This window comes from Mauremys reevesii, linkage group 13, assembly GCF_016161935.1.
Source record: "Mauremys reevesii isolate NIE-2019 linkage group 13, ASM1616193v1, whole genome shotgun sequence".
NCBI classification, from domain to species: domain Eukaryota; kingdom Metazoa; phylum Chordata; order Testudines; family Geoemydidae; genus Mauremys; species Mauremys reevesii.
The window spans coordinates 98,515-126,185 of record NC_052635.1 but is presented as its reverse complement, the minus strand read 5'-3'; the positions used below and the strand labels follow the sequence as shown (position 1 = coordinate 126,185).

The window sequence follows — 27,671 nt, the reverse complement described above, 5'->3', positions numbered from 1 at the left end:
ATGGGACGCTGCTCACCTCTTGTTGTTTGTATTATGGCAGCACTTTGACGCTCAGGCATGGCCCAGGACCCCTTGTGCTAGGCTCTGCATAGACAGAGCAGGGACAGGCCAGGCGCTGCCCCGAGGAGCTCGCAATCTGAGTCATGGGCTGACTGCTTTGAGGTCCCCATTTGAACCTTACTGTGCCAAGTGCTTGCACGCCTTGTGGGAGCTGACGGGTCCTTCATTCCTCCTCCTCAGCCTTTCGTCTCCCCTCCCAGTAGATGGCGCAGAGGGCAGCAGCTGCTTCCACAGAGACCTTCAGCCTCCCGATGGCAGAGTGGTCCTGAGGGCTGACAACTGCCGAGAGGGGGTAAGAGAGTCGAGGTGAGGGGAAGGGTCAGTGTTTCTCCAGGGCCACTCTCTGGCTGGGCCTGGTATAGGCCTTGCCTCCCCCAGCCCCGGGAAGGGACAGGACTTGCACTGCTGCAGCTCCCAGCTCAGTGGCCAGGCCCCTGGCTCCCTCTCATGCAGGTGGCGTGCAGGGGCACAGGAGACCGCTCGTTCAGGTGCTGCTGGCTCTGTCACTCACCGTCCAGGTCACGCTCCAGCACATCGTTGCCTGTCAGCAGGATCTCACGCAGGTCTATGTAGGCAAAGCCCACGTCCTCACACTCGCCTCCTGTCCCAGGCGGGGGCTCGCTCACCACCACAAACTGCAGCCTGCAATGGGGGGCAGTGGGTCTGGATCCTGCACCTGCAGCCAGCCCCTCCTAGCCTGGCTCCCCATAGAAAAGCCAAGTCAAAGGGCTCAGTCCTCACCTCTAGTGCACTCAGTGGCTGGGGCGCAGGGGATCTAAAGGAGCCGAAAGCTCACAGAGGAGGGCCGTGCCTGCCAGCTTTGCTCCTCTGCTCAGGGAACCTTCTGCAGGAAGTGTACAGCTCGTCTGCGGGAGACAGCGCTGCCTAGGGAGGGGGCACACTCGGCCTGTGTGAAACAAACGCCATCACAGACGAACCAGTGCATTCCTTTGATCTGCCTTCTCTAACCTACAGCGGGTGTTCTTATATCACACACACACCCTGTGCTGCAAGTCCTCCCCTGCACATGCTCCACCCACGGCAGAGAACAAGCACAGGGTGGATATTGGTCGCAGTGTTCAGGCGCTTACAGGAACATGCTCAGAAGAGGTGATGAGCAGGCTGTACGAGCCTGGACGGGGACTTTTAGCCCAAGGGACTGGAATTCCTGGCCCTAGCCAGTCTGCTCACCAGCTCTGCCCTGCCTCCTCTGCCTGCAGCATGGAGAAGAGGATTTCCCGCTGGCTGCTCACCCCCTCCGTGTCCAGCTGAATCACTGTGGTGGGGGCACAAGGCTGTTAGGCAGGGCGATGCTGGGTCGGGGGGAGGAGTCAGGGTGATGCTCACGGGGCTGGGGCACTAAGAGGAGGAGCTGGGGCGATGCTCATGGGGGCACTAAGGGGAGGAGTCAAGGTGATGCTCGGGGTGGTAGGCGGGACCAAGGGGAGGAATTAGGGTGATGCTTGGAGGACCAAGGGGAGGAGTCAGGGTGATGCTCATGGGGGGCACCAAGGGGAGGAGTCAGGGCAAGAAGCTGATGCTCACCGGGGTCAGATGGTGACAGTCGACCCACCTCCACACTCCCCAGTGTTGCTCCCGTTCCCAGGCTGTTAGTGGTCCAGCCTCCAGGACCACGTTCTCTCTGTTGGGAGGGAGCCCTCGGGGGTGGGCCTGGGCTGTGCTGCTCCCCCATGGAGTGGTGCAGCATGAGCCGGGCGGTGGGATCTTTGCTAGCTTGCACTGGCAGTGGGGAAGCTGAGTCCTTGGCAGGGGGCTGGGGAAAGGGGCCCTATTAAACCAGTCATGGCCTCCCTTTCCCAGCAAGAGTACTTCTGGGCCTGGAGTGATCCACCGTATAGCTGGGCCCAAAGCTCTGTCCTGGGGTCGGGGGAGATGCTTTTCCTCTCTCCACCCATTTTTCATCTTTCCCCCCACACCCCCGAGGCATGAGACGCCCGCCCTGCCTGGGCGGGGGCTCTGGGACGGGTGAGAGCAGGGCCGGTGCAAGGATGTTTCGTGCCCTAGGTGAAACTTCCACTTTGCATCCTCCCTCGAGCCCCCACCCTGAGGCACGCCCCCGCCCCCGCCCTGAGATCACCACCACTGCCCCAGCTCACCCCTGCTCCGCCTCCACCCCAAGTACGCAGTGGCTGCTTCACTTCTCCCGCCTCCCAGGCTTGTGGCGCCTAACCTGATTGGTGCTGCAAGCCTGGGAGGCGGGAGAAGTGAAGCAGCCACGGCATGCTGGGGGGGAGGCGGGACAGGGGTGCGCTGGGGCAGGGAGTTCCCCTGTGTGCCTCCCCCCACCCCTTACTTGCTGCAGGCAGCCCTCCCAGAGCTCCCCTACCCCAGCTCCCGTCTAAATGCCAGTGGCGACCGGGGCGGCCGAAGATCCGGCCGCTGCGGTCGCTGCCGAAGAAAATGCAACCCCACCCCCAAATCCTAGCGCCCTAGGCGACCGCCTAGGTCGCCTAAATGGTTGCACCGGCCCTGGGCGAGAGCCAGACCCTGCCCACGACAGCTCACCCTTGCTGAAGTGGAAGTAGATCTCCTCGCCGCCCTGGGGCTTGCGCAGGGACAGGGGGGTCTCTGTCTCAGCCAGGGGCACCCCTGGGAAGTGGTACTCCACGTACAGCTGCTGGATGTGCTCGCTGGCCATGGCCTCCGCCTCAGGGTGCAGGCTCAGCGAGACGATCTCAATGCGGATCCGCTCCACGTCCTGACAGGATGAGGTGAGAGCAGGTCATACAGGGCCTGAGAGGGCAGGAAGCAGTGCCCCAAACTCTTTGGGGGGGGGGGGGGGTGCAGGGGAGTCTGGCCAAGCCAAGCTCCCATCTTCCCCCCCCCCCACTCACCCCACTTCGGAACCCAGCAGGGCTCAGCACTGTCACTACAAGCTGTACCTGGCTGGGCTTTCCCCCCCTCCCCCATGGGTCTGTGCACCCTCTATTCCAGCACTGACTCGGGGTGGGGGCATTACCACCTTTGGAGGGCTCCCGAGGCTGGTCCCCACCACAATCTCGTCACTGTCTGTGGTCTGTGCATCGCTGTTGCTCTCCAGCGCTGGCTCACAGGCCTCCTCGGGGGCTGGCAGGGACAGAGTACTTGTTACTGGGAGGGGCATTAAAATGGGATCTGCCCACCCCCTGCCCTCCCACCCGGACCATGGGCAGTGAAGAGTATTGCTGCAGCTGCAGCCTGCTTTGGGGTTGTTTGCAGTGAGAGCTGTCAGGGCTGCACCTATGCCCACCTCTGAGTTTGTTCACACAGGGACCCTGCTCTGCAGCTGGATGGCCATGTCGCCCTCCCCCATCACAGTGAGCCCCAATCCACAGCTGGATGGCCAGATGCCCCTGTCTATGGCTCTACATTGTGCCACCTCAGGATGGGTGAGTGTGACCTTTAGAGTCAGCTCTGGCACAGCATGAGGGGCTGAGCAGGGCCCTAAGGTGGCCTGGCCAGTTGGCACTGACAGCTGGGTGCCCCATGGGAGGCAGGAGCTGGTACCCATGTCCTCTGGAGCAGAGCCTACGTCCAGTGCAAGGGATTTGGGCTCCAAGCGCTGGGTCCTGGCAGAGGTTTCAGCGTCCTTAGCTGAGTGTCCTGCTTCCTCCTCGCCAGCCTGGGCCTCCTTCCCCTCCAGTGTCCCCTGCACAGACAAACCCCATCAGGCTCAGGGAACAGTACTGTCCCCTGTTGGATGCTGGGTCAGTGTGGGGCACTAGGCAGCCTGCGGGCCAAATCCAGACTGCCAGACGCTCGCAAACAGACCATTGCATCTTTTTATGTACTTATTACTATCGTCGTTGTGAGGTGAAAACTGTTTCTCTGGAGTTCAGACCTTAACTGTACCTTAACCAAGAAATTTGGACCCTGACAAAAAAATAACTGACTACCCAGGGTGTGCGGTGAGCAGGGGACTTGGGTTGCTGCACCCTCACTGCCTGCTTCCTGCTCCCTTCTCCCCAGCTCTCACCTCAGCAGTGTCTCCCACTGGAGCCAACTCTTCTCCCTCCTCTGGGGTGTAGCCACTGGATGCTGGCACTGGATTAGGCTGAGTCTGACTGCTGGCTCCCGCATTCCGCCTTCCCCACTTCTCCCTGCATCCATCAACCTTGCTCGCCAAGATATGGAGCTTCATCCTCTGTCCCTCAGGCTGCGATGGCAAGATGCTGGGAGCAAGCCAGGCCTGAGCAGAGGTCAGAACAGCACAGTCACGCCACAGCCTGGCAGCTTCCCCCCATTCCCACTACCCTGCTCCTCCTTGTACTGGGGTGCAGAAGTGGCGGCAGCACCCAGCAAGGCAAAGAGCAAGCAGGGGCTAGAAGCCTGGAGTTCTGTCTCCCAGCCCTCACTCACTGAACCCCTCACGGGGAGGGTGATATTGTACAGGGCAGGTGTTAATTCTGGGCTGCTGGGTCGTTCTGTACCTGGCTGTGTAGTGCAGCCCTTTCCTCCTCAATCAGCTGCTCCAAGGGTGTCTCACGCTGGTGTTCCCTGGCCCAGGCCGCTTGGTACAGGGTGTCCCCTAGGGGCAGGTACCGATGCTTCCACTCCAGGCTGAGGCTGATGGAGCCATTGGGGTGCCCAGCCGGGTTGGTGAGGACAAAATCTCCTGCAGAGTAGAGCAATGGAGGCATAAGAGGGCACAGGGGGTGGGGCTCTGGACACAAGGCACTGACGCCAGGGGAAGGGGGACTGTGCCCAGCTATGTGCCTCATGAGCAATAGAGGATCTGGGTCCAGCGGCTTTCACCTGTGATACTGTGCCCGCATGCCAGAGGCAGCAGGGGGATCTGTGCTTTGCCCAAGTAACTGCCTGGCTCAGTATCCTCATCGTCGAAGATGTACACCCAGAGGCTCTCTAGACGCAGATAGCGGTCGAGTTCAGCTGTGGGGCGCATGGGGAAGGTCCGCAGGTCTCCAAAGTGCGGGTTGTTGCTGCAGGGGATGATGGGCGTGTCGTGGTCAGGAAAGGTGAAGAAGCGGTACATGGCATAGGGGCTGGGCTGGGTGCTGAGCCAGCGACCCCGCAGGCTGGTGCAGCCTACAATCTGCACTTGCAGCTCATTCCACAGCCACTCAGCATCCAGGACCTAGAGGGGGAGACTGAGAAAGGCTAGTAACTGGGTGAGCAGACGGCCTAGAGTGCATCCCATAGGAGTCATGGCTTTGCCATATGGAAGGCCGTGACGCAGTAGGGAGCGGGGCAAACTGACCTGGGATAGCAGGGGGTGACTTTACTTGAGTAACAATACCTGAGACAGGAGGGGGATGGGGCCAGGGAACACCTTCTGCCCAGGAAACTGGACAAAGGCTGGAGGAGGAGCCAGGGGAAGGGTGGGTGAGACTGCGGGAGGGGGTTTCAGTTTGGAGCGGTCTGGGGAAATGGAGGGAACACCAAGGCTAGGGTCTAAGATCCCTGTACCATCCCCCCCCAAGGGACCTGTGTGAGGGGTCCTGGTTGTACCTACAAGCTCTGTTGGGGACTGTGTTCCTGTCGTCTAATAAACCCTCTGTTTTACTGGCTGGCTGAGAGTCACGGTAAATTGCAGGAAGTGAGTGCAGGGCCCAGACTCCCCCACACTCCGTGACAAAGGCACTTTAGCGTCCAGAGTGCCTGAGGCTTCCCTTACAGGGATCCTGCTCTGACATGTGCCAGAGAGCTCCTAGTGCGGAGCACATATCCCCGTGTGCCACCATGGGGAGCCCCTTTTGTGGGGGCATATGTCCATACAGGGATCCTGTACCAGTGGGCATGGTCCTATAAGGCTCCCCTTTCTGGGGTGCATTTCCCTCAGTGTGAGTATGTGTGTTTACCCTCACATACGCCTCCCCCATGCATGCCCCTGCTTCCTCACCCCCTCCTTGTCCTGCTGCCTGCTCTGCTGGGCATCTCTGGCCTGGGGCACGCAGGCTGACAAGTAGCCCAAGGCCTTGGTGCGCTGGCAGTGCAGCCGCATGGTCTGCTCCATGGGCAGGCGCAGCCTCATCCAATACTCCAGCATCCCGTAGTTCTCGCCGCTCGGACCTAGAAGGTGTGGAGTGGGCAGGAGGGACATGCAGGAGGCAGTGTGGACACAAAGGCCGGGGCATAGGGATTAGGGCAGCAGGTAACAGGACATGAAGGCCACAGGGACATAAGAATGGTTAGAAACCTGGCATATTCCCCAAGCTGACGCCAAAAGGGCTGGGGCAGGGCGAGCCTTGGCCCCAGGGAGTCTTTACTGTGAGGGAAAGGTGAGCAAATACACTCCCATGGCTGGAGAGCCTTTACTGTGCCATGCAGCTGAGCTGCGGCACTGACAAGGCCAGGCACCCTCACTGAGCAGCTGCCATGGCAGAGGGCACAGGGAGCTCTTTGCCGTAGAGCAGCACTGTGGAGAGGGAAAGCTCTTACCATGTAGCATCGCTGTGGCATGCATGCGCTCCCCGCTCCCCAGAACCTCCCGGAAGCGCAGCCAACAGGAAGCCAGAGTGCTGTGGTCAGTAGCCGTGGCCAGGTGCAAGTCTAGGCGAGCGGCAGCCCTCTGCAGGTACTGCAGGAAGAAGGGCTCAGCCTGTATCACGTACTGAGACGTGAAGCTGTAGCGGGGCCGGGCCCCCCGCACCACCGGTGTGCAGTGCGTCTCGAAGTCGTAGAAGGCATAGGTGCAGAAGGTGACAGGCTGGACTTCCCCCAGCAGCTGCAGTGCCTCCCCTGACAGCATTGCCCCTGCAATGTGAAGCTCAAACAGGTTCTCACCACGCCGCAGCACGGGGACCTTGCCCTCCTCCACGTCCACATCACCCTCAGTCCGCAGGAGTGGGAGCTGCCGTGTCCCATAGGCCACATCCTTCAGCTGCTCTGCGGGAGGAGATGGGGCCTGTGAGGGGTGGGAATGTCCCCATCTTCTCCCCGCTCTATCTCCAAGGCACAGCCTGTACAAGTCCCCCTCCCCATCCGTTCCTGACAGGAGTGACCCACTGCCCGTCTGCTGTCTTCCCCCCCTCTTGCTACAAGCCCAGCATAGCCATCTGCCAGCCGAAGTGATGTACAGCAAGCCAGCTGCTCTTGAGGGGCCAGCTCCCCCTCTGAACAGTACCATGGGCATGCAGGGACCTGGCACAGCCTCTTGGGGCAGGGAACAAGAGCACAGGTCCAGACAAAGGCCCATCCTGCCCAGCTGTCTCCAGCAGTGGTCATGAGTGAGGCAGGGGCAAGAATTGCTCCAGGGGACAGGTGGGGCTGGCTCTGCTCTTACCCTCCAGCTGGCGGATGTGAGTGCTGCGCAGATCCAGGAGCTGCACCATTTTCTGCTGCTTTTCCTCATGTCCCCTCTTCTCCTGTTCAGCCTGCACCATCACACCTTCCAGCTCGGCCTGACAGCACACGAGGTCAGTTACACAGCAGCTCATCCCACAGCTCAGCTTGACATAGCACCCGGGTGGGGTCAGTCACCCCCTGCACCACCTCCCGCACCTGATAGTCCCGGTTGATGCGGTGCTGCAAGATCAGCATGTCCCGGGTTTTCTCCAGCTCCAAGATGGTGTCAGCATGGGCAGCTTCTGTCTCACGGAGTTTCCGGCTCAGGCTCCGCTGGCTGAACAGCTCCTCCGGCTCAGTCTCGGTGGGGAGCCTATCGAGGCAGGGGGGCTGTAGAGAAATGGGCTAGGAGTGAGCAGAAGAGAGTCACGCCTACCCTGCTGAATGAGGGCGGAGCACCACAGTCCCCAAAGCTGCAACTCCCCCATGCGTAACACCAGAACTTGCCGGCACACATGGTCCCGGCCCAGCCCCCGCCCCGTCTTCCCAGCACAGGCCGCAGCACTTGGGGTGGGGGTGGGGGGTCTGGCCCAGCCTCCCTAACCGCTTAACTCCCCCTACGTAGAATCATAGCATATCAGGGTTGGCAGGGACCCCAGGAGGTATCTAGTCCAACCCCTTGCTCAAAGCAGGACCAACCCCAACTAAATCATCCCAGCCAGGGCTTTGTCAAGCTGGGCCTTAAAAACCTCTAAGGAAGGAGATTCCACCACTTCCCTAGGTAACCCATTCCAGTGCTTCACCACCCTCCTAGTGAAAAAGTTTTTCCTAATATCCAACCTAAACCTCCCCCACTGCAACTTGAGACCATTACTCCTCCTTCTGTCATCTGCTACCACTGAGAACAGTCTAGATCCATCCTCTTTGGAACCCCCTTTCAGGTAGTTGAAAGCAGCTATCAAATCCCCCCTCATTCTTCTCTTCTGCAGACTAAACAATCCCAGTTCCCTCAGCCTCTCCTCATAAGTCATGTGCTCCAGCCCCCTAATCATTTTTGTTGCCCTCCGCTGGACTCTCTCCAATTTATCCACATCCTGGCATGGGGCCCAAAACTGGACACAATACTCCACATGAAGCCTTACCAATGTCAAATAGCAGGGAATGTCCCTCGATCTGCTGGCAATGCCCCTATTTATACAGCCCAAAATGCCGTGAGCCTTCTTGGCAACAAGGGCACACTGTCGACTCATATCCAGCTTCTTGTCCACTGTAACCCCTAGGTCCTTTTCTGCAGAACTGCTGCCCAGCCATTCGGTCCCTAGTCTGTAACACTGAATGGGATTCTTCCATCCTAAGTGCAGGACTCTGCACTTGTCCTTGTTGAACCTCATCAGGTTTCTTTTGGCCCAATCCTCTAATTTGTCTAGGTCCCTCTGTATCCTGTCCCTACCCTCCAGCGTCTCTACCACTCCTCCCAGTTTAGTGTCATCTGCAAACTTGCTGAGAGTGCAGTCCACGCCATCCTCCAGATCATTAATGAAGATATTGAACAAAACCGGCCCCAGGAACGACCCTTGGGGCACTCCACTTGATACCGGCTGCCAACTAGACATGGAGCCATTGATCACTACCCATTGAGCCTGACGATCTAGTCAGCTTTCTATCCACCTTACCGTCCATTCATCAAGCCCATACTTCTTTAACTTGCTGGCAAGAATACTGGGGGAGACTGTATCAAAAGCTTTGCATAGCACATAGCAGTCGCCATGAGAGGAAGGACCACCCCAGACCTGCTGACTCCCCCACATATGGCCTTGTGCTTGCCATGACGGGTGAGGCCAGCCCAGTCCCCACCCTGACTCCTCCACACAGGGACCAGCCCCCACCCCACCCCCACTGCCCCCTGCACAGGCCCCAGCTCTATGCCCTTTACCTGCCAAATGCTGCTAGAGGATGAGGCACCTACTACCCCCCACGAAGGGGCCTGGGGAGATCAGCCAACTCTGGCTCCTCCCTGGCTCATACCCACCTGGAACAGGGTCGGATCAGGCTTCTGCTCTGGAGTTTGCTTCCCCCTCTCCACTTCCTGCTTCAGCTCCTCATTCCGAGCTGGGGACAAGACAGGAGTCAGGTCTAGACACCAAACTGGTTGTAATACGGCGCTGGCCCTGGCCCTGTGTGAGCGGGACACATTCTGCCCACCACCACACGTGTTGCACACCAAGGATCCACCCCCTCCCTCAGGTGTCACGTGGCCAGACCGCATGCACCCTCCCCCCACTGCTGTCATGTGGCTGAGGCACTCCCCCTCCCCACAGACTGCAGTGCACTTGTGATGCCCCCATCCCAGTGAGAGTGGACTAGTCAATGGTGACACAAGAACTCCCCATTGGGATGAAGCTGCCATTTCAGTCCCTTGTCCCTGTGCTGATACTGAGATTCCACCCCCCCCCCGCACACTGTCCTGCCAGCCCCCTCACCTCTCTCCTGCACCAGCTCCTCCATCAGTCCCCTCTTCTCTGCCAGCTCCAAGCTCAGCTGCTCCTCCAGCTGTGAGATGTCCCCCTGCCGCTGCTCACAGGCCAGAGTGCTGCAGCAAGGGGGGCAATGCTACAGTGTTACCACAAGGGCCACAAACTCCCCGCCATGGTGGGGCTCCAGCACACATGCTGCCCTGAGCCCTCAGGGCCTTGGGAACTGCTTCTGCATGGCTGGGGCAATTCTTTCCCAGGCCCCACCCAGGCATGGCAGATTGAGGGTGAGGGAGTGTCCCTATGGCTCTGCCAGGCCCCCCCAAACTGTGCCACAGACTTGGAGAGGGCTTCCTGAGGCGCTCCCCAAAAACCTCCTTCCTGCAGGTTTGGGATCAGACTCCTGTCTCTGGCAGACTCTGGGTCTGCTCCAGACCTTTGCCTATCTCCTGCAGGCCAGAGCGCCCAGCCCCAGCAGCCTGTCCCTGAATGGAGCCCAGAGTGGGGGCTGAGCAGACATCGGCCAGATCTGGTGTGACTGGACCCCAGGCTGTGGCATCTCTGGGGATCAATGGGGCTGAGACTGCTCACTTGACCTTGGGCACCATGGGACAGGCCCACTGCATGGCGCGGGGCTCTCACCTCTCCAGCAATTTATCATAATCCTCCTTCAACAGGTCTCGCTCCGTCTCCAGGGACCTGATTCTCTCCTGAAACTGAGAGAGACAGAGCTCAGCGCCCAGACCTGGCTCCCCCAGCCAATGTGGGGTGGGCCTGTCAGGCGCTTCCTCTAGGGTTAGAAAGGACCCCCCCCAGCCCCTGCGCACCAGGAAAGCTGGCCTCAGAGTAGGGAAAAAGGGGTCCCCAGGGCTCCCTACCTCCTCCAGTGCCCCCTGCAGGAATGAGACTCTCTCCACTTTGCTCTCCAACGCCATCACCTTCTGCGTCTCTGCCTTCAGCTGCACAGTAAGCACCTCCAGCTGGGCCAGGAGGGCCTCACTGCTGGTTCGCAACGTCTCTTGGTTCTGGTGATGGAGGGGAAGGAAGAAAGACCTGCACAGGCAGGAGAGAGGGACACCGGCCCCTCCCTGCTGCGGGGCCGCCAGGATGGAGGGACCTGGAACCAAGTGTGAGAAGCCAGGGACAAGGGGATGGAGGCTGGCTCCTTAGGATTGGATACAGAGAGACTCTCTTTGCCCCAGCCTCCGCCCCCATCTGGCGTGCATTGCCCTCCCGACAAGTCCCGGCGGGGGAGGGGCGCTCTTGTCCCCCTTCCTGGGGGGTGGGGGGCAGGTCCCATCCAAGTTGTCTGGGCAGGGGAGCTCCTGCCTGCTGGGGAGTGGGTCCCAGTAGGGTACTGGGGGGAGCGGAGATCCCATATGTCAGTATTTACCTGCTGGAGCTGGCTCTCATACGCCTGGGAAGAGAAATCACAGAGCTGCCATCAGTGCTGCTATGTGGAGCCTATTATTTGCTGAGCGCTGACTTGGGAGGGCTTTGGGCCGGGCCTCTCCCAATGGCCCTCAGAGCTGTTTCCCTCCTCTCCCCCACCCCCCCGGCCCCGTGCACACCCCCAACCCAGAGAAGCAGGTACACTGATCCCACTTGGAGGAACAGACACAGACATGAGGGGGTGAAGGCGGGAGCTCCCCATGAGGTTGGCTGAAGGGAGAACTTCCCCTCTAAGCCCCTACTCATCCCCACAGGCGGGTGGGTTGGTGGAGGTCACATTGGGTGCTCAGGTATCTCTCTTCAGGTGGTACAGTCAGGGGGCCTAGGTGTTGGGGGTGTCTCTTCTCCTCTCCCTCGGGTGGCACAGGCAGGGAAACTGACAGCTGGGGGGTCTTTTTCTCCTCCCCCCTCAGGTGGCACAGGCAGGGGAACTGACAGCTGGGGGGGTCTTTCTCTCCTCTCCCCCTGGGTGGCACAGGCAGGGGAACTGATAGCTGGGGGGGGGTCTTTCTCTCCTCCCCCCCGGGTGGCACAGGCAGAGGAACTGACAGCTCGGGGGTCTTTCTCTCCTTCCCCCCCGGGTGGCACAGGCAGGGGAACTGACAGCTGGGGGTTCTTTCTCTCCTCTCCCCCTGGGTGGCACAGGACTGGGGCTAATTCACCTTCTGCAAGTCAGTGAATCGGCCTCTGGTCACGACCAGCTCGCAGCTCCGCTCTCTCAGGAGCCGCTGCAGCCGGATCAGCTCCACGTTCCCCCGGATGGTGGCTCTGCAAGGGGAGCAGTGGATGGCCTGAGCTAGAGCAGCAATCCCTGCAGGGGACCCACAATCCATCTGTCCTATGCCCCCAACCATCTGGGCCTAGCACAGCCGCCCCCCCCTTCCTTACTCTCCCCTGTCCAGCCCCAAAGCTAATCGGAGTCACTTCCTCTTCCCGCCAGGGCTATATAGGCATAGACTCCCCCCCCACACTCTCCCCCAGGCCCAGCAGAGCCACGTCCTCGCCCAGGGGGCATCCGCAGGGGTGCCATACCGATGCTCCAGGGCCTGACGGTGGTACTGCTGGGTCGGGGCCCCGTTGCGGTCCATCGCGCTCCCCCATGCCAGGCATTGTGTCTCAGGCTCCAGCTCTGCCAACACCAGGCTGTGGGATCTGTGGGGAGCAGGGACCTGGGGTGACACACTGACCTCTAAGGAAGTGTAGGGGCAGGATCAGAGGACACAGGTGCTAGGGTGATGCCACATTGACTCCAAAGGGAGCATGGGGCTGGAAGGCAAGCAGACAGCAGGATTAGGGAGTTTGACAGAGCACGGAGAGGGCACTTGCATCACCACACTGGTCACTATTAGCACCAATTAGGTCCCCCCCTCAAGGCCTAACTGGTCAGGGCTGTGCCTGATTACTGGGTGTGATGCAGTAGGGAGTGGGGTGGATTGACCTGGGAATGTCGTTTAGTTTTACTGGGGCTGTCTGCATGGGGGATGGGAGAGTCTGTAACCTGAGCCAGGAAGGGGTGGGGCGAGGCGACACCTTTGCCCGGGAAACTGGACACAGGGGCGGCTCTAGACATTTCTAGATAACCTCGTTATCTCCAGCCTGCTTCTTGCTTGCATATATATACTTGCCCCTGGAAATTTCCACTACATGCATCCAATGAAGTGGGTATTCACCCACGAAAGCTCATGCTCCAAAACTCCTGTTAGTCTATAAGGTGCCACAGGATTCTTTGCTGCTTTTACAGATCCAGACTAACACGGCTACACCTCTGATACTCTAGACATTTCGCCGCCCCAAGCACGGCATCATGCCGCGGGGGACGCTATTCCGCTCGCCGGTCCCGCGGCTCTGGTGGACCCTCCGCAGGTGTGCAGGTCTGCAGAGGGTCCACCGGAGCCGCGGGACCAGAGGACCCTCCACAGGCATGCCGCCAAAGGCACCCTGCCGGCCGCCCTCCCGGCGACGGGCAGAGCACCCCCTGCGGCATGCCGCCCCAAGCACGCGCTTGGCGTGCTGGGGCCTGGAGGCGCCCCTGACTGGACAAAGGGCGAGGGGGAGAGAAGGAGGGGAGAGAGCCAGCTGGAGGGGTTTTTGGTTTCAGTTTTGGGCTGGCTGGGAAGAGGCAGGGAACCCCAAGTCTGGGGTCTAAGATCCTCCCCCCCCCCCGAGGGACCTGGCTGGGGGGTCCTGGTTGTACCTACAAGCCCTGCTTGGGACTGTGTTGCTGTCGTCTAATAAACCTTCTGTGTTACTGGCTGGCTGAGAGTCACAGTGAATCGCAGGATGTGGGGGGTGCGGGGCCCTGACTCCCCCACACTCCATGACACTGGGCCAGTGGGGTTGGGAAGGTAATGAGCTCACTAGCCAATGGGCAAGTGGTTTGAAAAGAGCACAGAAAAGGCCTGCTGGATTCTGGAGTAGATGTTGCTAACCTGGGAAAGCCTGGCAAGAGGGAGCTCTCTGAACACCCCACAATTCTCCTCCCTCCTGCAATGCACCCCCTGGGACAAGGGACCAGAAAGCTGGACAACAGTGTGGAGGTCCAGATCTAGTGGTGGAGGGACTGAGGAACTGTATCGCAAGCACATGCTGGTGTGCTCAAGTAAGAAAGTCTCAGAGCAGTCTGTAACGGTGGGGATGTGGCACCCATGTCCCATTGCAGGGAGGGAAGGGTATCTGAGGGAGAGGACATGGGGCTGTGGACAATAGTGGAGTGGTGGAGGCACTCACAGTTGGGATTCAGGGGCTGCTACCCCTTCCGTGGTGCTTGGTGGGGGAGGGACACATCGTCTCTCCATATCGGCTCGTACTCCCTCTGTGATGTGGTCTCTGTATCTTGGGGGAGCTGTGTGGGTAGGTCTGGCCTCTGGACCACGCACCCGCATCCCTGCAGAGGAGAAAAAGGTGGGATGAGGCCTTATGTCTTCCTGATGCTAAACTTGTAGGAGCAAAGGATTCCTAAGGGACTGGGCTGAGGCCAGCAGACTCACTTCACTTGTGAGCTGACTCCAATACACAGAAGCAGAGCTGGGAAAGGGCCTGCCCAGAGGCCAGGATGGGTCATCCCCTGGGCTCTTCACCAGAGCTTCCGCTGCTGCAGACCATCTCTCACAGACCCTGGGCTCCCACCCCTTTTCTTGGGGATACACTGCCCCAGGATCCAGGCCCTTCAGCCCCTAGGAATGGTGCTTTCCCCCACGCCCTGGCCTGATCCAACCCCCTCACCTCTGGGATGTCTCTCAGTCACCCTCCCGGCTGCGCTGTGGACCTGCCGGAGTCCAGTGTCCACCCGGGGTTGGACGTAGCCATAGGGCCAGTGGCGCCTGCAACCGTGGAGCTGCAGCTGCTGCTTGTAGGCTAGCAGACGCCGCCGCAGCCCTTCATTTTGCCGCTCCAAGTCCCACACCCGCTCTTGCAGTTCCTCCAAGGACTCCTCCAGGTCCCAGCCTGACCACCTGGCCTTGGTGCCCAGCCGGCCCTCAACCTGTGCCTGCTCATGGGTACGTCTCAGCAGCTTAGTGCCCAGCCTGGGGAGGAAGCACAGGTAACGAACCTCCATCTAATCCATCCCCGCACACATACTGCCACAGCCCCTAACTTACCCACCTGCTGTGCGTCCCTCAGCCTGTGCCTGCTTGTGGGGGAGTCTCACACACACATCCCCCCAGGGAGTGGGGAGCACAGCCCCACTCACTCCCTGTGAATCTGCTAACCCCAGGCCCCCTTCTTGCATCACACATGCTCCCTCTGCAAGCCCTGCATACCCTCCTCTGCCCCACCATGTCTCCAGGAGCCTAGGATCCTAGCGGTGACAGTGATGGGTTTCATGGGGCCCTGCTGGTACCTCTTGATCCTGTCCTCCTGCTTGCAGGCAAACTCTTTGAGCACCAGGTTCTCATCATGTAGATGCAGGAGCTCATCCTCCAGCTCTGCCCGGTTCATTTGGCTCACATGCTGCCGTGTCCACGCCACCAACTCTGAAAGCCCAACATCAGGGAATGAGGGGCAAGGGGCTTGCACCAATTCTACCCTACAGGGACTAGGGCTAGTGTCTGGGACCAAGGACTGCTGGGTTCTCTCCAGAGTTCTGGGAGGGGAGTGGGGTCTAGTGGGTCTGAGCATATCTGTGAGCTCAGAAATAAGCAGTTGTGAAGTTGGGATCAGTGCAGAGGAGCACAGGACCAGCTGGGCCTCTGTGAGGAAAAGAAGGCAACCAGTCCGTCCCCCCCCCCCCCCCCAGTTTAGGAGTGGAAAGATCTGAAGGTGGTTCCCATGGCTGACAGGTCAGGGCTGAAGCCCACATAGAACTTAACATCTACAGAGTCCGATAGTGGTGTGCTTGCAGGAGCGCCTCAAGGGACAGGGCTTGGCCACAAGTCAGCGAGAGCAAGTCCTGGCCTGCCGAGGGTAAAGGAAGAGAATGGGAAGCAGCAGTGGCTGCTGCAGGAGGAAGAACTATAGCTAAATCTTCCTGCAGAGCCAGCCCATTAGAGAAAAGGACGAGAAGCTGGAGGGTATGGAGGCTGAGGTTTCAGTTTTAAAGAAAGAACTAAGCACTGGGTTCCTTGGGGAGAAAGAGGGCCTGCGCTGAGAGTCTGCCCATTACACACCAGAAGTGTGGGGCCCACATGGCTGCAGTCACAGGAGGAAGAGTTGGGAAGCTAGCAGACAGCACAATGTTAGGCCTAACAGCTGAGGGAAGGGCAGCTTTGACTCTAGACTAAAGATTGTCATTCAGGGAGAAGTGGGGGTAGGAGATGAACTGAAGTGGGGTCTGTTATGGGCTGTGATGGAGGTTGTACAAAAGGGGATGTGAAACTGAGTGTTTGGGTCCATTCTGTGGTGTGGATCCCCAGCTCAGTATTTGTCTGTCTGAGCGGGCTGTGCTCCTCAAGACAAGGAGGCCGTGCTAGCCCTCACCCCCAACTGGTGGAGTTCTGGCTGGTGTTTTGCCTGCTGCAGAAGCAGGCAGGAGCTAGGATGGGAGTGGGTCCATATGTTTTTGTTGTAGAAGGATGGGCACATTAAAAGGCACTTCCCCAGTAAGAACTCAGACTTCAGGGAAATGGACTGTATCCCCGGGAAAGACTGCCTCTCTGGACTGGGGGATACCTGTCTCCTGCAGAGAGCTGTTGTGATGGAGTAGGGACTGTCTGCATGGGGAATGGGAGAGCCAGGGAGGACTTTAGGTGATGGACAATACCTGAGCCTGTAACCTGAGCTAGGCAGGGGAGAGGAGAGGTCAACACCTTGGCCCGGGAAGCTAGACAAAGGCAGAGAGCCGGCGGGAGAGGGTGGGGTCAGTTTCGGTTTGGGGCTGGGGGGTGCAGTGCAGGGAATCCCAAGCTTGGAACTAAGCTCCCTGCACCCCCAGAAGGACCAGATTGAGGAGTCCTGGCTGTATCTCCAAGCTCTGCTGTAGCCTGCATTCCTGTTGTCCATTAAACCTTCTGTTTTACTGGCTGGCTGAGAGTCACTGAGAGTCCCAGGAAGAGGGGTGCAGGGCCGGACTCCCCCACACTCCGTGACAACTTCTCTCCCCCCTTCGAGACTGAACTGAGCGGGGTCACTCTGCCCAGTGACCTGGGGAAGTTCAGGGCCCCCTCTCCGGGACAGCGCGTCCACTATTAGGTTGGCACTTCCCTTCACGTGGACCACGTCCATGTCACAGTCCTGCAGGAGCAGGCTCCACCTCAGGAGCTTGGCGTTGGCGCCTTTCATCTGGTGCAGCCAGGTCAGGGGAGAGTGGTCGGTGTACACGGTGAAGTGGCGCCCAAAGAGATATGGCTCTAGTTTCTTAAGGGCCCACACCATGGCCAGGCATTCCTTCTTGATGGCCGCGTAGTTCTGCTCCCGGGGTAGCAACTTCTTGCTCAGGTACACAATGGGGGGTCTCTCCCCCTTTTCATCCTCCTGCATTAACACCGCCCCCAGTCCCGTGTCTGAGGCGTCGGTGAACACCATAAAAGGCTTGTAAAAATCTGGGTTTGCCAGAACGGGGCCACTAACCAGAGCCTCCTTCAGCGCCCGGAGAGCCTGCTGGCACTGCTCGGTCCAGACCACCTTGTCTGGCTTCCCCTTCTTGCACAGCTCAGTGATGGGGACGGCTATGGCGCTAAAGTGGGGCATGAACCTTCAATAGTACCCCGCCATCCCAATAAAGGCCTGGACCTGCTTTTTGGTCTGGGGAGCGGGCCAGTCTCTGCTCACCTCCACCTTGGCTGGTTCCAGCTTTAAGCAGCCGCTCCCCACCCAATGGCCCAGGTAAGATATTTCAGCCATCCCCACCTTGCACTTCTCAGCCTTTACGGTTAACCCAGCCTCCCGGAGTCGGTTCAGCACTTGTCTAACCTGGGACACGTGGTCCTCCCAGGTCTGGCTGAAGATGCAGATGTCGTCAATATAGGCCACGGCAAAACTCTCCATCCCCCGCAGTAGCTGATCCACCAGGCGCTGGAAGGTGGCCGGTGCTCCCTTGAGGCCGAAGGGCAGGGTCAGAAACTTGTAGAACCCCAGAGGGGTGATAAAGGCCGATTTCAGCCTGGCACCTGCGTCCAGCGGCACTTGCCAGTAGCCCTTGGTAAGATCCATGGTGGTGAGGTACCGAGCGCCTCCCAGCTAGTCTAGGAGCTCGTCAGGCCTGGGCATGGGGTAGGCATCAGATACGGTGATGGCATTGAGCTGTCGATAGTCCACACAGAACCGGATCGACCCATCCCTTTTGGGGACCAGCACCACTGGTGAGGCCCAAGGGATGGAAGATGGCTGGATCACCCCCAAAGCCAGCATGTCCCTGACCTCTCTTTCTAGGTCCTGGGCAGTTTTCCCAGTGACCCGAAAAGGGGAGCATCTTATAGGAGGATGTGACCTGGTCTCCACCCGGTGGACAGTCAAATTTGTGCGTCCAGGCTGGCTGGAAAACAGCTGTCTGTACAGATGCAGCACCCCTCTGAAATCAGCGTGCTGGGCCAGGGTCAGTTGATCAGAGAGGGGAACCTCCTCCAGCGGGGAACCAGCTTTTGTCCCAGGGAATAGATCCACTAAAGGGTCATCTCCCTGCTCCTCCCAATGTCCACACACGGCCAACACCACATTCCCTCTGTCATAGTATGGCTTCATCATATTCACATGGTACACCCAGCGGTGGTGCGCCCAGTTCGACAGCTCCACCACATAGTTTACCTCATTTAGTTGCTTGATAACCTTGAAGGGCCCTTCCCAGGCAGCCTGGAGTTTGTTCTTTCTCACGGGGATGAGAACCATCACTGGATCCCCGGTGGCGAAGGCGCGGGCCCGCGCCATGCAGTCATACCAGACCTTCTGCTTCCTCTGGGCTCAGGCCAGATTCTCCCTGGCCAGGCCCATGAGCTCAGCAAGTCTTTCCCGGAAGATCAGGACATACTCCACCACCGACTCTCCATCGGGAGCGGCCTTCCCCTCCCATTCGTCTCTCATCAGGTCCAGGGGCCCCCTTACCTGCCTTCCATATAACAGTTCGAAAGGCGAAAACACGGTAGATTCCTGGGGTACCTCTCTGTACGCGAACAGCAGGTGAGGTAAGTACTTGTCCCAGTCCTGCAGGTGCTGGTTAATAAATGTTTTTAGCATCATCTTTAGCGTCTCGTTGAACCTTTCCAACAGCCCGTTGGACGGGGGATGATACGCTGAGGCCCAGTTGTGCCGGACCCCACATTTCTGCCACAAGCACCGGAGCAGGGCCGACATGAAGTTGGACCCCTGGTCCGTTAAGACTTCCTTGGGGAACCCCACCCGGCTGAAAAAGGTCAGCAGCGCATCTGCCACGGTGTCTGCTTCGATAGAGGACAAGGCCACCGCCTCGGGGTAGCGAGTGGTGAAATCTACCACCACCAGAATGTATTTCTTCCCCAACCAAGTCATCTTGCTGAGAGGTCCCACTATGTCCATGGCCACCTTCTGGAAAGGTTCTTCTATGATGGGCAAAGGCCTCAAAGCTGCTTTCCCCTTGTCCCAGGCCTTCCCCACCCTCTGGCAGGGGTCACAGGATCAGCAGTACTGTCGGACACGGGTAAAAGTTCTGTAGCAGCCTCTGCCTGGTGCACCGGATTCCCTGGTGCCCTGCAAGGGGGATGTCATGGGCCAGGTACAGTAGCTTGTGGCGAAACTTCTGGGGAACCACCAGCTGCCTCCTGATCCCCCATGACTCCACTTCCCCGGGCGGGGGGCCCATTCTCGGTACAGGAACCCCTTCTCCCACAGGAACCTCTCCTTGCAACCTCTCCTCATGGTCTGTACCGCACTGAGGTTAACCCAGTCCCTGGGCTTTCGCAAGGAGGGATCTTTCTGCAACTCGGCCTGGAACTCAGCAGCTGGGACAGGGATGGGGACCTGCTCTCTCTCACCGGCTGGGTCTGAGGCCGCAGCCTCTCTGAGCCGTGTCCCTGGGCGTTCCCTCCCCACCAGGTTAGGGTCCTGCGCCTCGGGCAGAGTACCTTCCCCGTTGCCGGGGCGCAGTGCCCTTCACTGACTCTGACTATGGGTCACGACCAGGGCACCCCGGGCGTTGCTTGGCCAGTCCTCGAGGTCCCCCCCCATTAACACTTCCGTGGGCAAATGTGGGTGTACCCCCACGTCCTTGGGGCCCTCCTTGGCCCCCCACTTCAGGTGCACCCTCACCACAGGCACCTTGAATGGGGTCCCGCCCACGCCCAGCAGGGTCAGGTAGGTGTCGGGCACCATCTGATCTGAGGCCACCACCCCGGGCCGGGCCAGCGTCACCTCTGCGCCCGTGTCCCAGTATCCAGTGACCTTCCTCCCATCTACCTCCAGGGGAACAAGGCACTCTCTCCAGAGGAAGCAGCAAAGAATCCTGTGGCACCTTATAGACTAACAGACGTTTTGCAGCATGAGCTTTCGTGGGTGAAGTGGGTATTCACCCACGAAAGCTCATGCTGCAAAACGTCTGTTAGTCTATAAGGTGCCACAGGATTCTTTGCTGCTTTTACAGATCCAGACTAACATGGCTACCCCTCTGATACTCTCTCCAGAGGGGCAGCCCCGCGCCCACCCTGTAAACCAAAAACCCGGAGTCTGGAGCATCCAGCCCCCGAGAGGAGCTGACCTGGGGCCCTCTTCCCTCCTTCATAGGTGGTACACTGCCAGCACCCCTTTCCTGGGAATGTTGCCCCTCATCCAACTGGGTCTTTACCCAGTCAACCCTCTGCGGGTTGGGTCTGCTCAGTCTGTCCCTGAGCTTGGGGCACTGGGCCCATATGTGGCCTCGTTGGCCACAGTGATAGCAGCCCATGTCTCGTGGGTCCCCTCGAGTGGGTCGGATGGACCTGACGCTGGATGTTTCCCTTTGGTGGGGGTTCTCCATAGGCCCCCGCTGGGAGGTCCCATGGTGACTTTCTCTCTGCGTTGAGACAGGCCTGCTCCTTCGAGACTCCTCCCTGTTATCCCCTGCCCGACTGTCCACAAATTGGTCGTCCAGCTGGCCTGCATGCTATGGGTTCTCTGGCTTCTGGTCCATCAACCACAGCCTCAGGTCGGGTGGGCACTGCGCATACAGGTGCTCCAGTATGAATAGGTCAAGCAGGTCCTCTTTAGTTTGGGCCCTGGCTGTCCACTTGCGGGCATACCCCTTCGCCCGGTTAACCAGTTGTAGGTATGTGACCTCACGGGTTTTATGTTGACTCTGGAACCTCTTCCGGTACATCTCAGGAGTCAGCTCAAACTCGTGGAGCAGGGCCTGTTTGAACAGTTCATAGTCCCCTGCCTCCGCCCTTTCATTCGGCTGTACACCTCCACGGCTGTGGAGTCCAGTAAGGGGGTGAGAAACGGGATCCTGTCTGCAGGGTCAACCTTATGCAGCTCGCAGGCATTCTCAAAGGCCGTCAGGAAGGTATCTATGTCCTCCCCCTCCTTACGCCGGGCCAGGAAGTACTTATCAAAGCTCTTTGTAGGCTTGGGTCCCCCCTCACTCACCGCAGCCGGGGCCCCGCTGCTCCTCAGCCGGGCCAGTTCCAGCTCATGCTGGCACTGGTTCTCCTCATGTTTACGCTGGTTCTCCCACTCCTTCAGTTCTTGCCTCCTTAACTCAAGCTCCTCCCGTCTCAGCTCCCTGTCATGTTGCATCCGCATCCGTTCCAGGGACGGGGAGCTCCGCCGGGATGATCCCCTGCTGGCCGCGGGGTCAGGGTGCCATTCACTGGGCTTCCCCCAACCCCTCCCCTAGGTATAGGGGGGCAGGGTCTCGGGGTGTCCTCGGCAGCAGTCTGGCCCCACCCAGCCATGTCAGGCCCCGGGGCCCACGCTGTGTCCGCTGGGCGGCTTCCCTCTGGGACAGGGCCCGGTTCACCCAAGCGATCTGTCTCCTCCAGCTGGGCAATTAGCTGGTCTTTGGTGGAGCTCCCAATGCGCAGCCCCCTCTGCCTGCACAGCTCCACCAGGTCTTTCTTAAGGTGCTTAGCATACATCTTCCTGCTGGCCTCTCGCCGGCCTGTGCTCTCAGCTTCCCACCGGTTCTAGGGAGACCCCTCGTGCACCAGCCCTTCTTCAGGTCACTCCCTCTCTGCCAGGGTCAAGCTGCAGACTCCTCCGCCCCTGGGACTGCTCCTGCGATCCCCCGGGGGACCCTGTTACTGCAAAGTCCTTCTCACTGGTCACACTCCCAGGGGTTAATCGCCTCCTGAAACCGTCGCTCTCTGTCTCTTCAGCCCACCTTGTCCCCGTCAATCCCCCTTTGTTTTACTGCTCCCCAGTCACTTACTGCAGGAAGCACCGTCCACGGGGTGCAGTAGATCCCGCCCCTGCCACCAGTTGTCACGGAGTGTGGGGGAGTCCGGCCCTGCACCCCTCTTCCTGGGACTCACAGTGACTCTCAGCCAGCCAGTAAAACAGAAGGTTTATTGGACCACAGGAACGCAGGCTACAGCAGAGCTTGGAGATACAGCCAGGACTCCTCAATCTGGTCCTTCTGGGGGTGCAGGGAGCTTAGTTCCCAGCTTGGGATTCCCTGCACTGCACCCCCCAGCCCCAAACCGAAACTGACCCCACCTTCTCCCGCCGGCTCTCTGCCTTTGTCTAGCTTCCCGGGCCAAGGTGTTGACCTCCCCTCCCCTCTGCCTAGCTCAGGTTACAGGCTCAGGTATTGTCCATCACCTAAAGTCCTCCCTGGCTCTCCCATCCCCCATGCAGACAGTCCCTACTCCATCACAGCTGTGCTTGGGGAAAGTACCCTGTCTGCGCCCCACTGCCCCCTCTGAATGGGGTGGTGACATAGGGTGCTGGTGTGGGTAGAGGCTTATCCTCTCTAGTGTGCCATGCTATCTACCTCAGCCTGTGTCAACCCTGAATCCCCTCACTGTTTGTGTGGGGTGGGCCCCTTTGCTCACCTCTCACCCGGGTCTTCAGCCCCTGGGCCTTCGTGGGACGAGCAATGGCTGACACACCTAGGAAGTCACCAGGAAAGCAGTTAGAGCATCACGCTGCCATGGGCAGCGGGGGCGCTGGGATGAGCCCAGGGACAGCAGTGAAAGTGAGGAGGATGGGGGTAGATGAGGGGGACAGGAGAAGAGGAAGGGGGATCAGGGAGAGTTGAATGGGTGAGGGGGTGAAGAGTGGATGGGGGGGTTAGATGGGTGAGGGAGGCTGGGAGGAGGCCTTGGAGGTCAAAGAAGGAGTCTGGGGGGTCCCTGTGCCCTCACCCCTTCCTTGGGATTCCTGCATTGTTGTTGTGATGTGGCCCTGACCTTGAATAGCTGTGATCACTGAGGGCTTCGGGCTGCTGTCTCTGACAGGCAGGTCTCCAGCTGTCTCGTCCAGCAGGAGTAGTGACATAGCAGTAGGCTAAGCACAGTCTGGAAGGCAGGGAGAGAGACAGTTACAGGTGGCCCTCGGGGGTCCAGCCCCCAGTCATGTCCCACAGTAGGTGAGCCCAGCCTGGAGGGGGCAGAGGTGGCCTCCTCCCTCTGCTGTGCTCCTGGGGGTGGGACAGGGGAGCAGCTCAGCTCTGGGGCTGGACCTCCACTCCAGGCCCCACATCTGCGCTATCTACTCCGTCCTTCTGGCCCCCCCGCCCCAGCTGGTGTGTGCTTGTCCCCCTCACTCACAACCCCCTCCCAGCCTGCTGACTGCTCTGTCCCTGGAAAGAGCTGTCTTGGCAGCTGTGAAGGAGGATTTCCTTCCCAGCTAATCTGCTACCATCTGCCAGAAAGTAGTGCAAGCCCCCTGAAGATCCACAGCCCAGTCATGCCCATGTGAGGGCATGGGGATATAATGGCAGAGATGTGGCACGAGGAACAGCACTGACGTGAATCAGACTGAACAGCCAGCTTCTGTGCAAGCTTCCTCCAGACATCACTGAGCTCCCTCCACCCCAGTTCTGCTGAAACCTCTCAGTCCAGACACAGAAGGCCACTGCTCTCCCAGCCCTGGACTCTCCATGCCCCACAGCTCTACCAGTGCCCCTCGCTCCCAACCCACAGACCCCGTGCTATTCCAGCCCAGGGCTCCCCTAACTCCGCTAAAGTCCGTCACGCCACACCTAGAGATTCGCTGCTCTCTCAGCCGAGGGCTCCATATCCTGAGCACAGCTCAGTCAATACCCCACTCCTGACCTGCAGCCCCCTGCTAACACAGACTAGGGTTCCCTCAAGTTCTGCACAGTCTGACTCCAGCTCTACCAATGTCCCTCACTACCGACCCACAGTTCTCCTCCTATCCCAGCCCTGGGCTCCCCCATAGCTCTGCCAGTGCCTCTCAGTCCCAACCTACAGCTTCCCTGCTGTCTCAGCCCTGCATTTTACTCTGCTCCATCTCACCTTGCCTGTCACTGTCTCCTGTCCTGGTGCTCTGTCCAATGCCAGTGTGAGTCTGGAAGGAGAGTGTAAATCTCTTGTAATCCTCTGCTGTGTAAGCTCATTAGGCCAGGAGGAGGTGGGGCGTGTCTTGGCACCGTGTGCAGCATGAGGTTAAGCAGAGGGGCAAATTCTTCTCACCCCTGGGGCATTCCTTTCATGCAACTGGGATCACAGGAGCCACTAGCTGGGGGTAGGAGCGGAGAACAGCCCCAGGGATGGGCTCTCCAGCTCAGTACCCATCTGTGTCTGGGACATTGCCAGAGGGAGCCTGTGAGTCTAGAGAGCAGAAGAGAGTGACAAGGGCTGAGGTCACCAGGGGACACCAGGAACTGGGGGTGGGAGCTGGGCAGGGAAGAGGGGGGGACTGTGTCTGGTCTGGAGGTCTGTTGCAGGGACCCCATGTGTCTGTGCTGTGGCCTTGGTGCTTGAAGAAGGGCTTTGCTCATGTTGTTCCCCGATGCACCAGACAGCAGTGCCCTGCGGAGCCCTTACTGTGCTGATGCCTCTGTCACAGACTCACAGATCGTGCCCACTCGTGGTCCCATGCGGTCCATGGAGAGTGCCCCTTTCAGTGTGACAGCCCTTCTCGGGGGTCCACTCTCTCTCGGGGTCAGGCCCCTCCACCTCCTGGAGCCGCACCTCTCTGAGCCTTAGCACGTCTGTCTCTGCCGTGGGCCCCCTCAGGGAGTTCCCTTGCTCTGGGCTCCCCGGGCCTCCTCACCCCCGAAGGGGTTGATGCAACCCTGTTCTCTAGACCGGAGTGACTCTCAGCCAGCATAAAACAGGAGGGTTTATTGAGAGTTGAACACAGCACAGGAAACTCTCAGGGCCTCAGGCCTGGCCTCCTCAGCACAACATATCCCAGTCTCCCTGCATCCAGGTGGGCTCTGCCTGCTCCCCCTCTCCAGCCCACAGCAGGGACGCCCAGAGGATTCAGGAGGCCTGGGGTCTTCGGCGGGGGGGAGCCCCCACCGCCAAAGACCCGGCACTTTGGCGGTGGGTCCCAGGGTGGAAGGCTCCCTCCCCCACTGCCGAATTACCGCCGAAGACCCACCCCGGGACCCACCGCCGAAGTGCCGGAAGGACCCCCCCCTCTGCGGGTCTTCGGGGTACTTCGGCGGCAGGTCCCGGGGTGGAAGGACCCCCCGCCGCCGAATTGCCGATGACAACCCGGAGCGGAAGAAGCATCCCACTCCAGGGGCCCCAAAAAACTCTCGTGGGGGCCCCTGCGGGGCCCGGGGCCTGGGGCAAATTGCCCCTCTTGCCCCCCCTCTCTGGGCGGCCCTGGCCCAGAGCTCCCTCTGCTTCCCAGCTGGGCCTCTGCCAAGACCCACCTCTGTCCATTGTCTTCTCTCCAGGTAAACAGGGTCGTAAACAGGAAGGCCTGGGTCTCCTCTCCTCTCAGCCCTCTTCTGGCCCCCTCTGTCTGGAACCAGCTGGTCAGGTCACCGGCGTCCTCTCTTCGCAGCCCACTGTCCTCCCACTGGCCAGAACCAGCTGTGACTCCTGGGCTGGGCCTCCAGGTCGTCAGGTCACCAGCCGCTGGGGTCTCCATCCTCCAGGCCATTGGCTGGGGTCACAAGTTCCCTCTCCAGTCCTCTGTAACAACAAACTCCCTCTCCCCTCTGCTCGTTAAACCAGTAACACACGGGGACACTGAGTTCCACCCCCTCTGCATGCAACCCACTGGAAAACACAGAAAAACCAAGAAACGCCCACACTTCATCATAGCCTCATAGTGCAGACACACTTCCAGCCTCAGCCCACAGTACTGCCAAGGATCCTCACACAACCTCAGCTCCCGGCACTGACAGTGTCTCTTCCACCACCACCACTGTCCACCACCTCTTTCTACAGCCTCTTTTCCCCCAAGGACTCCCCAGTGGCTGCCTGTACCCTCCCATCCCACAGACAGTCTTGCTCAACCCCTCACTCCCCATACACACAGCCTCCTTCACTCGCCCCGCTCCCACATCCTTCCTCTTCCTCTGGTGAGTCAGAGGCAGACAACTGAAGTGCCCGAAGGAACTGTACCTCTGATGGGTCCCTGGCACCAACTGCCCATGTTACGCTGGCTCTCTGTGGTTTCGGATGAAGTTCAGGAGGTTACTAAGCAGTTGCTGAGGCATGTGGGAGTGTTTGGTGTGCTGGTGAGTGATGTGCATATATCTGCATGTAGGTGCACCCATCTTCGTGATGGGGGGAGTGTGAGGGGCATGTCTGTGCATGTATGGGGGAATGTGTTAAGGGTGTGTATGGGGAGAAATATAAGGATGGTTTGTGCCTCTCTAGGGATGTGTGTTGGGGAAGCATGTGCATGTTGTGGAAATGTGTGAAGGATGTGCACAACCCAGAGGGACATGCAAGAGGTGTGTGAGCCTGTGGAAGGGGGACTGCGAGGGGCCTGTGTGTGTACCTGCATGAGAGGAATGAATGATAGGTGTCTATGTGGGTGGGAGGATGTGGGGGCTATCCATGCAGCTGCACATGGCTGGGGAACTGAAGGGTGTGTATGGGGGGTGGGGATTGTGTGTGTGCCTCTACACGTGTGGGATGGAATTGGGTGTGGGGGGGTCTGCGTGTGCTGAATCTGAGGGGTGTCTGGATCTGTGAGGAGTGAGTGTTTCTGTGCACATGGGAGAGGTTGTGAGGGGTATTTGTGTGTCTGTATATGAGGGCATTGTGAAGGGGGTGTGGCAGGCGTGTGGGGGAGTCTGTCTTTGGGGAGTTGTGGGTCTGTATATGTATGTGTGAGAGGGGTGTCTGTGTGTGTGGCTTGTGGGTGAAGGTGTGGATGGGGGGGGGTCCATGTGGGGGGAGGAGTTGTGAGGGGATGTGGGGACTGTGACATTCTGTACGTTGAGGGAGCATCCTGTAAACCCCCCCACCCACGTTCCTCATCTGTATATAATTGTGATATTACATAGAAAGCATGCCTTGTAAGGTATCAGGGGAAAGATGATGATCTGCTGAAGGTCATTTCTCTATCCATATATGCATATATTTAATACATTCGAAGTTATGAGGATTGTGTTGTATGGTTGTCACTAAAACATGCTAACAAGGAGTCCGGTGGCACCTTAAAGACTAACATTTATTTGGGCATAAGCTTGTGTGGGTAAAAAAACTCACTTCTTCAGATAAATGGAGTGAAAATTACACTTGCGGCACTTGCAGCGGTATTCGGAGCGGTGCACTCTGGGCAGTTATCCCACAGAGCACCTCTTTCTGCTGCTAAGACTTGTGGGAAGGTGGATGGGGTCATGCAGCATCCTGGGTCCTGTACCAATGCCCCGTGATGCATTGCTTTGCATCCCAGAAATCCCTGTGCTTTCGTCCACATTTGGCACCATCTTTCAATGGTTTGTGTACTGCGCTCCCTGCTTCTTCGAGCTGCAGGAATGGATCCCGAACTGCTGACTAGTATGCTGCTTGCTCTGACCAACACGAGTGGCAGTGGAGTTATTCCCTAAACTACAAAGGCAAGAGCAGAGTGACATTGATCTTGTCACATGTACTAGCTATGACATGAGATTGCTTGTGGTATTCACGGAAGTGCTGACCACAGTGGAACGCCACTTTTGGTCTCAGGAAACAAGCACTG

The 27,671-nt window shown here is 59.1% G+C and overlaps 1 protein-coding gene and 1 long non-coding RNA gene across 5 annotated transcripts; one reads left to right on the top strand and one right to left on the bottom strand.

Annotated features, from left to right (window-relative positions):
- Nucleotides 1-4: 4 nt before the first annotated feature.
- RPGRIP1 (RPGR interacting protein 1) lies at nt 5-25,430 on the bottom strand. Of its 4 annotated transcripts, XM_039498851.1 has the most exons (26): nt 25,402-25,430; nt 24,029-24,080; nt 22,958-23,065; nt 22,601-22,657; nt 15,070-15,202; nt 14,451-14,752; nt 13,956-14,112; nt 11,891-11,996; nt 11,170-11,193; nt 10,655-10,801; nt 10,419-10,492; nt 9,786-9,895; nt 9,335-9,414; nt 7,522-7,695; nt 7,304-7,421; nt 6,460-6,906; nt 5,921-6,090; nt 4,816-5,155; nt 4,491-4,675; nt 4,037-4,249; nt 3,568-3,709; nt 3,044-3,147; nt 2,587-2,779; nt 1,252-1,336; nt 572-702; nt 5-339 (listed from the first exon to the last, which is right to left on the bottom strand). In XM_039498851.1, exons 3-26 carry the CDS (start codon nt 23,043-23,045, stop codon nt 224-226), a joined length of 3,696 nt encoding a protein of 1,231 aa, XP_039354785.1. In that variant the 5' UTR covers nt 23,046-23,065; nt 24,029-24,080; nt 25,402-25,430; the 3' UTR covers nt 5-223. The 4 variants fall into 4 exon arrangements, with proteins under 4 accessions (XP_039354785.1, XP_039354786.1, XP_039354788.1 ...); XM_039498852.1 differs by lacking the exons at nt 14,451-14,752; nt 24,029-24,080; nt 25,402-25,430 and having other exon boundaries at nt 22,958-23,017; XM_039498853.1 differs by lacking the exons at nt 5-339; nt 572-702; nt 1,252-1,336; nt 3,568-3,709 and having other exon boundaries at nt 2,644-2,779.
- Nucleotides 270-4,115, top strand: LOC120380936. Its single transcript, XR_005587881.1, has 3 exons — nt 270-352; nt 3,331-3,449; nt 4,030-4,115. It is a non-coding gene; the product is annotated as an uncharacterized LOC120380936 (long non-coding RNA).
- Nucleotides 25,431-27,671: the final 2,241 nt, after the last annotated feature.

Bases quoted from the DNA above. Each gene is read 5' to 3' on its own strand.
- RPGRIP1 (XM_039498851.1), bottom strand. From the start codon at position 23,045: ATGTCACTACTCCTGCTGGACGAGACAGCTGGAGACCTGCCTGTCAGA. The intron at 11,194-11,890 runs GTGAATTAGCCC...TTCTCTTCCCAG, and splicing joins GATTCACTGACTTGCAGAAG to GCGTATGAGAGCCAGCTCCA. The intron at 9,896-10,418 runs GTGAGAGCCCCG...CCCTTGCTGCAG, and splicing joins TATGATAAATTGCTGGAGAG to CACTCTGGCCTGTGAGCAGC.